The sequence below is a fragment of the Phyllostomus discolor genome, chromosome 4 (genome assembly GCF_004126475.2).
Source record: "Phyllostomus discolor isolate MPI-MPIP mPhyDis1 chromosome 4, mPhyDis1.pri.v3, whole genome shotgun sequence".
Lineage (NCBI taxonomy): Eukaryota > Metazoa > Chordata > Mammalia > Chiroptera > Phyllostomidae > Phyllostomus > Phyllostomus discolor.
The window spans coordinates 194,625,787-194,640,934 of record NC_040906.2 but is presented as its reverse complement, the minus strand read 5'-3'; the positions used below and the strand labels follow the sequence as shown (position 1 = coordinate 194,640,934).

Genomic DNA, 15,148 nt, shown 5'->3' with positions numbered 1-15,148 from the left:
CGGTTGCATAATTCTCTTCTGCCTTTCTATTAGCACTGCAAAAAGTAACCACTTCTTGTCTCAAAAACACCCCCACCGCTTCAGCGCGGAGCGCTGCCGTATTTATATTTGTTTAGAGTCCACCGCCTCCTTAAAGCTCCAGCCAATCCCGTAACATCTACTGTTGTGGACCGAACTATCGCGAGACTGCAACTGTATCCCGTCTCTGCCTTTTAATTGTCTGGACTTGCGTAGAAGTGGCTCTTGAAGCCACTACCGGAGAAAGGGGGCGGGGCAACTCGACGTGCTCGTTCACATTGACCCCACGCTCCGGCGCGCGCTCCCGGCAGCTAGGAGCTGGGGTTTTCTGGCTCCCCCGGGAACTCCAACAAAAACCAGCATATATCGCGCGTGTCCACTTCGCGCGGGTGTTTGGTGGGTGGTGACTGCCTGGGACCTGCGACGACATTAGAGGGCCTTGGTGCAGAGAGGCTCAAGAGGCTTGGAGAACCTGTCTAGGAAGGCTCTCAGGTGATGGAGGGTCAGGGGTCAGAGGTCGGGTTTGGAAGAAGACTCTGGACAGAGAGGGAGGCCCCGAACAGAGAGGATTTGGTTGTTCTGGATCCCTGAAAGCTAAAGGGCTAAGATGGAGCCGCAGCGCGAGTCCCCCTGGCCCATCTCCGTCCCAGACGAGAGGGCCTCTGGACCGCCACCGCTCCCCCGGGAAGAGACAGACGGGGTGGTGGGAGAGGAGGCTGTACTTCTCCGCTGGGACTTGGGTCTGCAGTGTTCTGTTTGAGCGTCTGAGGGTCTATTGTCGTGCTCGTCGGCCTCGCAGTAAGTTGTTTGCTCGGCCTGCTGCTGGGAGCGATCGGGCTCTGGCAGCCCTGCTCGGACTCCTCGCACACTGCCTTTGCGTTTTTCTGAAGCAAACTGTGTGGGTATTACTGTGCGCTGCAGACACGCCTCTGGAGGCTTGGAACTGGGCTGCTGCCTAAGCCGCTTGGGCGCGAGGTTGTAATGCCGTGAAAGGGGAGGCCGAGGCTTCTAAATTAGTCTGAAAGTTCTCGGTTACCTTTGGAGTCAGATTAACTACATTCGCATTCAAAACCACTCTTTCACGTTGACTCCGCGGTATTGGGTAGGTTTATGAACGAAGATGTATTGTCTGATGATTGATGGTCGCTGTCAGATGTGCAGTGTTGTTAAAGAATGACTATTAAGCTTGTGCCTTTTCCTAAGTAACTTCGCATTAGCCATGAGGTAGAAATCCTAGATGTTTGGTGTTTTCCAACTTGTATTTAAATTAACTTCAGGCTTTAACTGAACAAAGTAAAATAATGTTTTAGCCATTACAGCTATTTTTAGTTATTCTGTTGGGTAATAGCAAGAATGATGAAATTCCTATGAATAAAAACGACCCGTGGTATTATCTATATTGTCACCAAAAAGACCAGTTGGTTTATGATCAGTGACCATGCTGAAAACTGGACGGTAGTGAGCAGTAGTGGGATACGTGCGCCTTTACTGGGTAGCCTCTGCTTCCTGGAGCTTTGGAGGACCAGCTAGCCAATAAACTGGCAGTTGAGAATTAAATAGTTTACTTTGAAAGATGGTTTGCGTGTGTGTATCACCTTTTTGCTCAGCCTAAAAGAACTGTACATACAGGGTTTTTGTGTTTTGTTTTGTTTTGTTTTGTTTTTTATCTCAAAGAGTTCGGCTAGGAAGATCTGGGAAACAATCTGCTGGTGAAAAAATTAACTTATGAAGGCATTTTTCAAGTTGATGTGACTAACATATTTTAGGGTTCAACAGATGAAAATACTCTCATCCTGTTGGAGTTATCAAACAGAAAAGGATTGTGGTAGTGTTAGATTGTTGAGAGTTTTCAGTCATAAGTAATGACTAGGTTTGGCTTTGTATAGGGCTCACCTTGGACCTACACGTGTAGCAAATGTATATTCCTGTGCTTGTAGCATCCTAAGCCCAGGTCTACCATAGATTTGTTGTAATTCAAGATTTGTGTCATTTAATGAGGAGATTATAATTTGGTGGGAAAAGATACATATATAAGTTTAATTGATATTCATTTGTTTTATTATCTTACTCTCTTAAGATTTTGTTTCTTTTCCTAGCAGTTTATCTTTGTTTTCTATTAAAGATACAGGTCAGTCAGTTTTGTCTATCTCATTCTTGGCCGGAAATAATAAAGAATAGTTTCACATTACCTATAGTCTTCTAGAATGTGATTAAGAGACTCTTATCCAAAAAGAAATGTGAGCAAAGTACTATTAGGTCCTTAAAATAAGGGAGGGTATTCATGGAGCTAGAGATCTTTGTTCCACCTTATTTTGTATATCATTTCCATCCTGGCATGGACTTGGAGGTGTAATACGGAATAGGATACTATTCCTGCGCAGCTTTCGAGTAGTTCGTAGTCAAATAGTCGGGAACACCGCAGCAGCTGGGATCAAGGAGGAGAGGCCCTGAACACAGCAGGCCTGTCATGGAGGGTTTGGGGGCAAGAGTGGGATGGTGACAGAAAAGTGTGAGAGAGCATTGCAAGCAAAAGGAATTTACGTTTAAATGCAGGACAGTAAAAGTTTGGTCCCTATAGAAAAGTTCATATAATAAATTTTACATAAACACTGATATTTGAGGGGACGGAAGAAGAAGTAGAACCATCAAAGGTGGGATTCATGTGGTATGGAGAAAAGCAGAAGGATTTAGAATATAATCAGAGATGTACCAGTACTCAATTTATTACCTCCAGGTAACATGGTTATAAGTAGCTTACCCCTGGATAGAGATCTATTAGGAAAAGATTCAACCAAAATGAGACTTTTTTCCTAACTTATAAATGTATGCTCAATTCTGGTTTAATTGGCTGGGTAGTACCAGGGCATTAGGATTATTTTAAATTTCCACAGGTGATTCTACTGTGCACTCAAGTTTGAGACACACTGATCTATGGTCTGACATCCTGCCACGTTAAAGTTTGGTTATTGCAAACCAGTTTATAGTACTCTCAGGATGTTGATGATAGCAACTGCCACATAGTATATGCTAAATTCCTGTTACCGTGATATGCTTTATTTGTAAGCACAGTTCTGCTATCATCCCCATTTTAGAAATGAGAAAATTGGCCCAGAGGGGTTAAGTAACTATTTGGAGGCCACACAGTAAATACCAAAGCTAGAATTAGAACCTCTCCTGCAAGCCACATTTCTTTGCAGATATGAAAGTGTATGGCCAGTTGCTTTGGGGGGTTTTAGAGTTAATGATTCCATAACTACCATGTTGTTATTATGGTTGAAGCAATAGATTGTATCACTGGCCCACTTCCCTCTCCACCTCTTACCTCACATCCATGCTCTTTGCCTTGAGCAGTTTTACTCAGTAAAGAAGTGTATATGCCTTTTCCCCCCTCTGGACTTGGGTTCATCCACTTGGCTTACTTTGGCCCGTGGAAACTTAGTGGTTTTGCTGTGACCTGGCTCTTTGAAAATACGCATGTGATTGGGTTTGCACTCTTATACCTCAGCCATAAGCAATAAGAATATCCATGGGTTGCTTTGCCGGTGCCACATGGAGAATGAAAACTACACTGAGCAGTGCCAAACTGCTTATGCATAAACCAGCCCAGATCAGGCGACCCTCAGCTAACCTGTGTATCTGTGGGAATACATGATTGCTCTATTTCAAGTATTGAGCTTCGGCGTGGTGTATATACAGCATACCTGTGGCTGTAGTCACCTAATAAGCTGATACAGCCTAAATTCTCAAAGTTCCATCAGAATTACCAAATTCCAATATTGTTGCCTGTGCTCTGAGGAGCACTGGACAGATAAACACTTAGGTTATTCGAGGCTTGCCTTGGAGTATCTTTCCAAGGTAAAGGGGAGATGAGTTGCTTGAAAAGTAGTTAACTGCAGTCAGAGACTGGTAATAGTCTATCACCTGCACATTCACAAACCAAGCACTGCGTACCAAATGGACTTCTTGTAATTGACAAAGACCAGCACTTTTTGATAGGCTTTTTGCACTTTTGAGAATGTTCTGTGTTTGCACTAATAAAGTAGCCTTTAGTCACACATGGCTATTGAGTGCTTCAAGTGTGGCTGCTGAGACTGAGGAGCTGAGTTTACAGCATTTACTCTCACAGTTAAATAGCCACATGGTGCTGGTGGCAACCTGACAGGACTGCACAGACAGTACAACTTGCTTGGGGCTGCCAGGGAAACCATCCTCCCCTTAAGTCACAAGTTCACCATGTTCCCAGATAAAGGAGGGATTCTGTCAGCAAGAGCAAGGAAGTGGGGTAGATCTTAGGTAGGTGAGTACTGTTACCTCAGTGTCTTTTATGGTGGTTCTACACAGATTTTCTATTTCTTGAGCCAGTTTTATCCATTTATATGTTATAAGTGAACTACCCCTTTTATTTAGATTTTTCAAGTTTATTAGAATAAAGCTGTTCTTAATATTTTCATGATTTTTAAATCCCTCATGTATCTGTTTTTTGTTTTTTCTTTTTTAAGTCAGCTTTATTAAGGTGTAATTTACATATAATAAAATTCATCAATTTTAGGTATACAATTTGATGAGTTTTGACAAGTGCATACCATCACTTCTGTCACCCCAAAGTTTTCTCTTCTGCTCCTTGGCTGTTAATCAATCACCTCCTCCTACTTCCTGGCTGCGAGTAACTACCAATCTGCTTTTTATCACTTGGTTTTTGCTTTTCCAGAATTAGTATAATCATACAGCTATCACATCTGGCTTCTTTCACTTAGCATGATGCTTTAAAAATTCATCCATGTTGTCGCATGTTGTATCAGCAGCTTACCACAGAGTAGTTTTCCGTTGTTTACCCATTCACCAGGTGATGGACATTTGGATTTTTCCACTTTGGGGCTTTTAGTAATAATACTGCTATTAACATTCAAGTTTAAGTCTTATTTGTGAATCTTATGTTTTTATTTCTCTTCAGTAAATACCTAGGAATGGGGTTACTAGGCTGTGCAGGAAGTGTATATTTAATCTTGTAAGAAATTGACAAGCTTTTCCTGTTGGGATATATGAGAGTTCCATTCTGGTTGCTCTACACCCTCAGTCTTTTATTCTGACTATTCTAGTGGGTGTGTAATTTCTGGAGTAATTTGTGGGTTTCATTTGCATTGCCTTAGTGACTAATGATGGTCAAGGTATTTTTTGCTTTCCTGCTACTTATAGATCATCTTGGTTGATGTGTTAAATTTGTTGTCCATTTTTTTTATAAGGTTGTTTGTCTTACTGCTGGTTTGTAAGAGTTCTTTATATATTCCTCATACAAATCATTCCTAAGGTAACAGTATGTTATCTCCCTGAGGATGTGATATAGTGATTGTATGAATTAAAAAGTCCTGTTTAGGTTTCTTCATCTGTTTCCTTGAGTGAAAGCTTGTTGATTTATTTTCCTGTTGAAGATCATTTAATGTTTGATTGTTGATTATGAGCTCATCTTTGCAGTTTTAGATTCTCTGCCTCACTTTTCATTGTTTGGCTTATACAGTTTGCTTAAGGCGATGGTCAGAAGGGACTTGTTTTCTATTCTTTTCAGAGATAATGTGGAAAAGCTCTTTTCCAGGCAGAGTCCATTGTCATAAGCTTTTTCTTCTATGCTCAGTAACAATGGATATCTTTCTAGTTTAGGCATTAGCCTCCCTGAAAACAGATACCCACACCACACTGCCTCCCTTTGTGAGACAGAGGGCAGGGAAGGACCTGCCAGTTCCCACTCTGTTGCTCCATTATCATGTGTGTTTAGCCCTGGGCCCACTTTGGGTTCTAGTACCAGATCTGCCACCGTTGCGTGTGGAAGCGTCTTGGTGATGCTCCGTCTTTGGTGGTAGTTCACACCCCCACTTAGCTTTCCAGTCTGATGCCCATGCATTGTTCTTAGGGATTGCTCTAAGTTTCTGATCAACTGGGATTTTCCCTGATGGTTTGTTGTTGTTGTTGTTGCTTATTGTTGTTGTAGTTTTAAACAGGGCTGTGTATTTCTGAATTGTTTCTTTAGAACACGTTTTCCATTCTGGCCTAGATTTGGAACAGAGCGGTTAGGGATGGGGGCTCAGAGCGGGCAGGGGGTGTAGAGTGCACTGTGTGCTCCGACTGAAGGAACCGAAACACAGGTTAGTGTCTGTTCGGAACCAAAAACTCCCGTTTGATTTATACGTCTTTTTTATCTTCTGAAATGTAGCACAGTATCGAGGACATAACGTGGGCTCTGCAACTACCTGATTGGATTTTATTGGAAAATGGAATTGTCAGAAATCCTTCTGAAACTGCTCTTGAAGCCAGTTTTTAATCGTTTATACATTTTTTTTCCCAGCTATGCGGTTGGAGTAGGTTGAAATAAGTACCAACCATCATTATGACTTTATGATTTAATCTCTGAGTTATTCTGTGTGTTATGTAGGAATTGGCTATTATTTTGGGAAAAGTACACTTTTGGGGCCTAGCTCGCATAGGCTGCTTTCAGACCAGTTTTCTCTTTTGAGCTAGCGAAGCTTTCTTTTCCTTTTTTCCATACATTCTTTTCTTCTCTTGTCTTGTCTGCTCATTCCCCCTGGTTGCCATCACCACTTTAGGCCTTGCCCAGCCATCCCTTTTATCCCCTTTGTCTTCTGATCCACAAAAAGAAATACATGTCTGCATTTTCATCTTCACCTTTTGAAGGAAAAGGTATATTTTTAGGAGTTTTTCAGATACATTAGGATCAAGTGAAGTTTCGTTAACCATTTGGGATTATAAAACAAATTTGAAATACTGTAGTAATGATAAGAGTTTATGTGTCACTAAAATTCTTTAAATATGCGTTTCTAGGGTATTTGAAATTTACTGCCATGCTGCTCATTAAATGTATTTTTAGAATTTATTTTATTTTATGCAACAAATTACTATTATTAAGTTTATACATTAATGACCAGTAAGACCATCGGAATTCATATACTGCATGAGATCATGGTCAGTGTGTTCCTTGGCTGTGTTTGACTTATTTCAAACAGTTATCCATTGCTTTTTGTATCTCTGCAGATTGCGTGTTATGTGTATGGACTGTTAGTTCATGCTGAATTTCTCCTCTGGGAGCACTTTAGCACCAAAATCCTCTCTTGGAGTGCCTGCTGTTGCATTTGTCTTCTAGCGTTCACGTTTACTAACCAAGAAGACGTGAAGATGAGCAGCCGGCGGAAACGCGCCCCTCCGGTGAGAGTAGATGAAGAAAAGCAGCAGCAGCTTTGCTGGAACATGCACGAGGACCGAAGAAACGAGCCGCTCATCCTCACTGATGATGAACAACCCGACCCGGATTCCTCCTCTGCACAGTGCATCATCCTGGATGATAGTCTAACGGAAGAAGAAGCTCACAGTGACAAAAGGAGGTGTTCGGAGACCGTGAGCATCTCAAAATCAATCGATAGACAAGAGACTGCTGACAGATTTCCCCCTTCATCTGCAAAGCTGAATATTGTGATTTCTCCCTGTCACTTTGATAATTCTTGGAAAGCATTTCTAGGAGAATTCACTCTTCAGCTTCTTCCTGAACAGAGTTTAGCTGAACATTTTTCTGAAAGGAGTTTTACACTGATGAGTTCAGAGTCAAGCAGCCAGTTCCTGCTGTATGTTCACCCAGAAGGCGTAGATGTGGAGAAGCAAGAAAAAGGACTCAAGGAGCCAGTCAGTGTTTGTGACAAGGGTATCCGGGTGGAATCATCCTTCAGTGGCGAAATGTTAGAAGATTTGGGGTGGCTGCAAAAGAAGAGAAGAATAAAACTTTACCAGAAACCAGAAGGAAATGACATTATTAAGGTACTCAATTTTTGTGGTGTCTTTTCAGGTTTTCTGAAGTCACTTTAGAAGGAAGGTCTGGAAAACCAGCAATAAGCCTATCATTAAGTTTCAGAATACACTTTTATATCTATATTATACCTAATTATTTTCAGGCTGAACTTTTTCAAATGGATCTTCCAAATTCTTCCTTTCCAGCTCTACCCTTTTTTTTGTTTTAGATTGTATTATTTATTTTTAGAGAGAGGGGAAGGGAAGGAGAGCAGGAGAGAAACATCAATGTGTGGGTGCCTCTCACACACCCCCTACTGGGGACCCGGCCCACAACCCAGGCATGTGCCCTGACTGGGGATCAAAGAGGCGACCCCTTGGTTCTCAAGCCTGTGCTCAATCCACTGAGCCACACCAGCCAGGGCTCCAGCTCTGCTCTTCATGACTTGTTTTGATCCTCATTATCTCTTTCTCTTCCTGTAGAAATCCTTGAACCATTTCCCTGCTTGCCCTTTCCACTCCATCTGCTGTATCTCTGGAATAGCATAACACAAAATTCACGTGGAATTCTATTCTTTACTGCCTATAAAATTAAATATAATCTGCGATGCAAGCCCTTCCTTTGATGAATTCTTGTCTTCTTCTCTGGTCTCATCTTTTATCACTCTGCTCTTTGTTTTGTCCCAGAAGTTCCAGCTGGCTTTGTTCCCTGCCATCTCTCTGCACCTTTGCTTTTGCTTTACAGTTCCCTCTCTGCCTGGGTTATCTCCTTCCTCTTCTCTGACAGTTCCTGGTTATTCTTTAATATTCAGCTCAGAGTTTACTTCACCTAGGTAGAACTTTTCTTGAACTCCATGGATGGTGTTAATGTACTTTTTCCCGTCATACCTGATGCATATGTTTAATTTTGCTTGGATCTCTTACAGCATACTTACATTTTAGATCGCTTTCCACAGCCTGGTAAAATGCCTGATACTGAAGAGATTTTCAGTAAATGAGTGAATAAATTCGTTATTCATTTCAGGCTCTTCTATTCATTAGACAAGTCTCTCTGTGAATCATGTAAATGCTGTAATTGTAACCTCTTTCTGTATGAAATATAAAAAAATACCCTGTTTTTAACCTCATACAATTGTGTTGAGAATCAGGTAAGATAATGTAAGTAAATACACTTTGTAAACTATGAATCAGGTCAATATTCCTTCATGCTTAAACTTGAAAAGAAATTCTAATATGTTGAATTCACCTTTGTTCAATGAAAACTGTGTCTTAATGCATTTCTCACATTGAAAAGCGATTACATGATAGCCCTATTTTAGTTTCAGAATTGACAGTAAGAAAGAAGAAAATTCAGAAGCACTAAAATGTAATTAATTCTTCCCTAGACAATGAAAGTCTGCAGCCTAGCACTCTCTCCCTTTGTAGATCGTGAGTGCCCAAATTGTGGCCCAGCGATAACAAGTAAGAATTCATGGATTTGCATCCGTGTTCTGTCCTCTTCCCTCACAATCAAGTTTTGATCTAGTCTTTGTTCCTTGATCTTGATTTTTATAACTGTTTAAACATTTGTTGCTACTATAGTAAGCCATCCTCTGAGTGAACACAAGCCACAGTGAAAATGTTAATGAAATGTAATCTTTGCCACACATTTCTATATAATGTTGGGTTAGATTCTTGTTCTTTAGTGAAAGAATATGAGAATCTCAGTGAGTAGGGAATCAGGTCCAGGAAAATAGAGGTAAATGTGGGAAACTTCACCAATTCAGTATTTGGAATTAGGAAGTTTTTAAATTCTGTCATCTAGGCTACCTCGTAGGCTTCTGTCCATTTTGCAAATGAAAACAAAACCAATGAATTATTTTGCTGTTGAGTTAGCTCCTAAATACCAATGTCATTCTTCAAATTCAAGTATTTTGACTAAAATTTCATCCTGCATTGCTTCACCAGAATCAAGTCATAAAACATTAATCAGGTTCAGTTTTTTTACACATTTAATGTTTGATCTAGTAACAGGGATTCCAAAATGTAACTCCTGTCCTGTATGTCAGAATCTTCTGGGAGAATCTGCCCTCTTAGCCAGTTTCACTGAGTATTCTGATGCTCATCAAGTTTGGAAATCACTGACTTGGTGGGTAGAGTTGGTGTTCTCGTCACATGCCCCAGGTTTGGTTCCAGTTAAGTCTTTTTTTCTAGCAACCTGGATGGTGCATTGCACATAGTAGGTGCTGCATTTGTGGAATGAATTTGTTACTGAAAGTGAAAATAAGTGAGGGAGACTTAGTAAGCATGTATTTGGTGTTTGTGGGGCAAATATTATGACTACTCTTTTTTAATGGTGATGGTAAAAAATGTTTTTCTTATATCCTCATAAAGAGTGACTTAGCACAATTAAAATATTTTTATGTTGATCATTTCTTTGTAGGTTGGAATTTACCTTTTAGAAGATGGCCTAGCAAAACTAGACTTTTTGAGTGATGCAAGTTCAAGAATGAAAAAGTTCAATCAACTCATGAAGAGAGTGATGGAGAAGTTATATAATTTTATTATTCCAGGTAAGTTTTTAAATAAACTTAAACATTGCTGTTCCTTAAGTATTGTGGGTCCCCCCCAACTCTAGAACAGCTAATAAAACCATAATAAAAATTTAAAAACCTCCATAAAAATCTCTGCATGACAAAATTATACTTTTTTGGAATGACTCCACTAATATAATTTATGATTTTATTTGCTTAATACTGTACTTAGTTTATAGTAAATAGTCAAGAAATATTTGCTGAGTTGATGGGCAGAGTCTAAAGGGATCTGAGCTGATTGGATTTTTTTCAATATTCCTGTTCTTTTATCTTGCTGTGGCCAGAGATTTTTGGCTGGCTTTTCCTCCACCTCTCTGCAGTCTGACAAATAGTCTCAAGAGTCTGCTTCCCAGAAGACCGGTTAATTTTGCTACTGTTTCTTGGCAAGACATTGCATCCTGGGTCAGGACTACAGCTTCAGAGTTGTCTGCCATCGGTTCCCAAGGGAGAGTGCGGATGGCTGGGTGCAGCCCGTCAGCACTACGGGAAAAGGGCCCGAGTTCTCCGAGTCCTGCTCATGGTGGGGCAGTGTTATTTCGGGAGCAGATCTTCATACTGAAATATTTGGAAAATAAGTTTCTAGCTTGACTAGTTGTTTCTGCAGGACATGCTTTGTGAAGCTTCATAATGCCGATAAAAGTAAATCATAACAGTCTGAAATAACCAAGCATATAATCAAATGTTAATTGTAAAGTTTTAAAAACCTTACATGACATTTTTATGGAGAAAAGTAAATTATGTGTTTCGTGGCACACACTTTTCATTGTAGTAGATATAACGTTGTGTCCCATAACAGTTTATAGACCTTTAGAAACAATTGAGATATCAATCATTGTATCACTTGTGCCCAACAAGTGAACAAGATATTCTCACAAATTTGTGTTATCAGTTCACGCATTTATCTCCTAATTGGCTACAGCTGCTCCCGAAGCCTTTTTTTAGCGTAAGATACACAGTGGGAATCCTTGCCTTGTTAGATATCGGGAAATTATGGCTGTGTATGGATATTTTCATGTGAAGATATAAAAGTGGAATAAATTACCCTTTTATAAACTGCAAAAGATATTTACATTTAGTTCCTCAAATGTTTATTACATACCTACAGTGGGCAAAGCATGTTCCTGCTCCGAGGAGCTGTACAACCAAAGACGGCCTTTGCCCTCCAAGGACATTACAGTTCATTGCAGAAGGGACAGCACACACAGGGGCTGCGCTTTCAGCAGAACGCAGCGCAGTGCTCTATCCAAAGTACAAAGATACCACGTGAACACAGAGGAGAACTTTAATTCTAACCAGTGGGGGGAGATGCCATAGAAAAAGTGGTAGTTGAATGATGGATGGGTAGATTTTTGGTTTGCAAGCCGGCACTCAATCCACTGAGCCACTCCAGCCAGGGCCAGGTGGGTAGATTTTTGATCAATGAAATAAGGGTAGGGTCCTCCAGTCACAAAATACTAAGTCCTCAGAGTTGAGAGGGCGCATGGTATATTTTTGAAATAAGAATTTCTTGTCGTTATAATCGGTGGATTCAGGTTGTTCTGAGTACCTTGTTGTTGGATGTACAGATGTGCTGGAAGAGGATGAGGAAGATTCAGATAGTGAGCCAGAGGGACAGGACATTGATGAGCTCTATCACTTTGTGAAGCAAACGCATCAGCAGGAAACACAGTCCGTCCAAGTGGATGTCCAGCACCCTGCGCTGATTCCGGTGTTGAGACCGTACCAGAGAGAGGCTGTCAATTGGATGCTGCAGCAAGAGCATTTCAGAAGCACTCCCGCTAGTGGCAAGTATAAGATGTTTCAAGAAAGGCCTATTGATCACAGGGATATGAGATCAGGGGGATTACATGAGAGATCGTTAGGACAGGGGAGGGGGAATTGATCATTGAAAAAATCATATTTAAAAGATAGGATAAAATGGGTGTTCCTGTGAACAAGATGATTTTCTGAGATAGCCCTCAAAACTGAAGTCTAAAGAAATTTATCTGTGAGTTCTCTTCTCCTTAAGTGTTCGAGCTGGTTTCTCCAGGCAAAGTAAAGGCCTCCTTGATCAGAATTTTTAAAAACCTAGCAATTTTTTACATGTCTTTACAACTAAGAGCTGCTTTTAGAATTGGATCAGATGGTAATCTTGCTAATCGTCTGAAAGAGGCTTCACAATTTGATCCTGAATATTAGTGACAGAGCAAATTTACAAAAGTGGGAGACGTGCATGTACTTTATTTACTACACAAAGTAAATAACAAAATAAATGTTACTTCTTTGTCACCCAAAGGGATAGGCATAAATGTGAGATCTTTACATGACTATTTCTCATTCTTCCTCTACAGATTTATTTTAGTTAACGATGAATAGCTCTTGTTTATCCCATGAGTTTCCGCTTATAATTTTTTCATCCAACAAACTTCATTTGTTTAAACTTCATGGCCAATGTTATTTCTTCCCATTTCTCCTCCTCCCATACTTTGAATTATTTTGAAGTAGTAATGATCGTATCATTTTATCTGTTAATATTTCTGTTTATTTCAGTAAAAGATAAGGGTTCTTTTAAACAGATATAAAATATATGTATAATGATGAACTTTAAAACCCGATAATTACTTAACAACCCCGAATCTCTCTTCCTCCCTTCCCATCCTTCCATGCCTCTGTCTGTCTCTCTCTCTTTCTTACAGTTTGTTCAGATCTGAACCCAAATAACATCTGTGTATTGGAATTAATTGCTGTCTCACAAGTTTCTTTTAATACCTAGATTTTATCTTCTCTCTCTCAGTCTATTTTTTTTTCTTATAACTAGGTGTTGAAGAAATTGTTAGCTCTATAGAGTTTCCCACGGACTGGATTATTTTTTCTCCAAAATAAAATCATTTTTCATTAATTAACTTTATGAAAGTATGACTTATGTAAAAAATGTACAGATCTTAAAGGCATAATTTGATAAGTTTTGACAAATGGATGCATCTGTGTAACCAGCAATCCAATTAAGACATAGAACTGGATTTGGCCAAAAGTGTCCACTAGCCACACCTGGCTCTGGAGACTTGCTATGTGGCTGTCCAAATTATGTGCTCACAGTTTAACAGGTACCAGATTTCAAGTAGTGCAAAAAAGTGTGAAATATCTCATTAATAATTTTTATATTGATTACATACTGAAATAATATTTTGGTCCTATTGGGCTAAAGTCAACTGTTAAAATTGATCACCTGTTTCTTTTTATGTTTATGTCATATAGTGCTGACATAAAATTTTTCTAACCCCCTAGAAAGTTCCCTCATGGCCCAGTCAGGTCTCCTACTTCACCCCTTTCAGGAGGCCACTGCTGTCACCGTAGACTGGTTTTGCCTGCTTTGGAACCCCCGGGGTGAGGGGAGTGGGCTTCTTTCTACACAATGTTTTTGCGATTCACCCATGCTCCATGTATAATGAATTCATTCTTTCTTGTCCACTGACTGGATTTTGTGGATTAAATCTCACGTGCTGTTTAGTAGTTCTGTTCCCTATGGTTCCCATACATTGAAGCTTTTATCTTTTAATTGTTCCATTTTTTAAACGCTGTGTATCTATATTCCTATTTCATCTGTTAATCCCTAATGAAGGCAACAGAAAATTACTTGTGTTTCACTGGTTGGTGGAGACACACTTCCTATTTGGCATTTGGTTGAAACACCTTAAAATATTAAAGGAAAGGATAGGGGAAAATTCTGGTTGAAACCAGTTTTAGATGTTTTTTCCTAGTTAAGTAAGCCTTTTCACTGACGCTTAGGCCCATATAAAAAGCTAGATCTGATTTGGATTAATGGATTATCCTAGCAGCAAAGGTCTGTTGAGTTAAAGACTTTAGGCAACTTTCTGAAGGATTTATAGAGGATACACTGCTTTCCTTATTGGGTAGGAGTTGATTACATACACTAGTTTTCTTTTACTGTTAATCCTCTGTTACTTGCTATACTTTGTTCTTCTGTCTTATCATTTGCTTATATTGAAAATATTTGTGCCCAAAGCAAAGGAAGCTAAAGAATAATATCTGAAGAAAGAGTGAAAGGGATCCTACCTAGTCTGTTTCCCATGTGTATGTGGCTTACCAGGCTATACCATCTGTTAACTTATTTTTACTTTAATATCATGATCTAGCAGAAAAGAAAAGAAACAAAATTTGTTTTATGGTTATATATATATATTTCTCTCTCTCTCTCTCTTTTTTTTTTTAGAAAATGGCCTGCACTTCCTATGGCGAGAGATCATTACATCTGAGGGTTTGAAACTCTACTACAATCCATATACAGGCTGGTATGGCAAAATTTTATGTGTTTGATAAAATATTATGGCCTTGGCTGGTGGAGCTCAGTGGATTGAACACCAGCCTGTAAACCAAAGGGTCACCAGTTCAATTCCCAGTCAGGGCACATGCCTAGGTTGCAGGCCAGGGCACATAAGAGGCAACCACACATTCACGTTTCCCTCCCTCTCTTCCCCTCTCTGTAATAAATGAATGAATGAATATTATGAAAATCTAGATGAGTTTGGTCATATATGTCTCTAGCCTTGGCAGTACCTCAAGAAGAAATATTAAAAAATCTTATTAGACATTTTTATAGATAGGATAGCTATAGAATTAATAGCACTTGTTATTTTTCAGTAAATAAATATAAAAGAGACTTAAGATGCTTAGTTATTGATACATAAACAGATTATAATTCTAAGTAAAAAGTCATCTTATTATGGATCACTTTTTATATTTTTCATTAAATTTCTCAGTGCCTATTATAAAAGAGC

At 39.6% G+C, this 15,148-nt stretch overlaps 1 protein-coding gene across 2 annotated transcripts in view; it reads left to right on the top strand.

Annotated features, from left to right (window-relative positions):
- The first annotated feature begins 298 nt into the window (after positions 1-298).
- Positions 299-15,148, top strand: part of SHPRH (SNF2 histone linker PHD RING helicase) — a 73,035-nt gene continuing 58,185 nt past the window's right edge. For both annotated transcript variants that reach the window (XR_004902929.1, XM_028509908.2), the window contains exons 1-5: positions 299-510; positions 7,057-7,830; positions 10,223-10,352; positions 11,939-12,157; positions 14,584-14,662. Coding sequence is in view for 1 of the 2 variants with exons in the window: in XM_028509908.2 (XP_028365709.1) it covers positions 7,198-7,830; positions 10,223-10,352; positions 11,939-12,157; positions 14,584-14,662 (1,061 nt within the window). In the remaining variant the exon portion in view is untranslated. The remainder of the gene's footprint in view (positions 511-7,056; positions 7,831-10,222; positions 10,353-11,938; positions 12,158-14,583; positions 14,663-15,148) is intronic.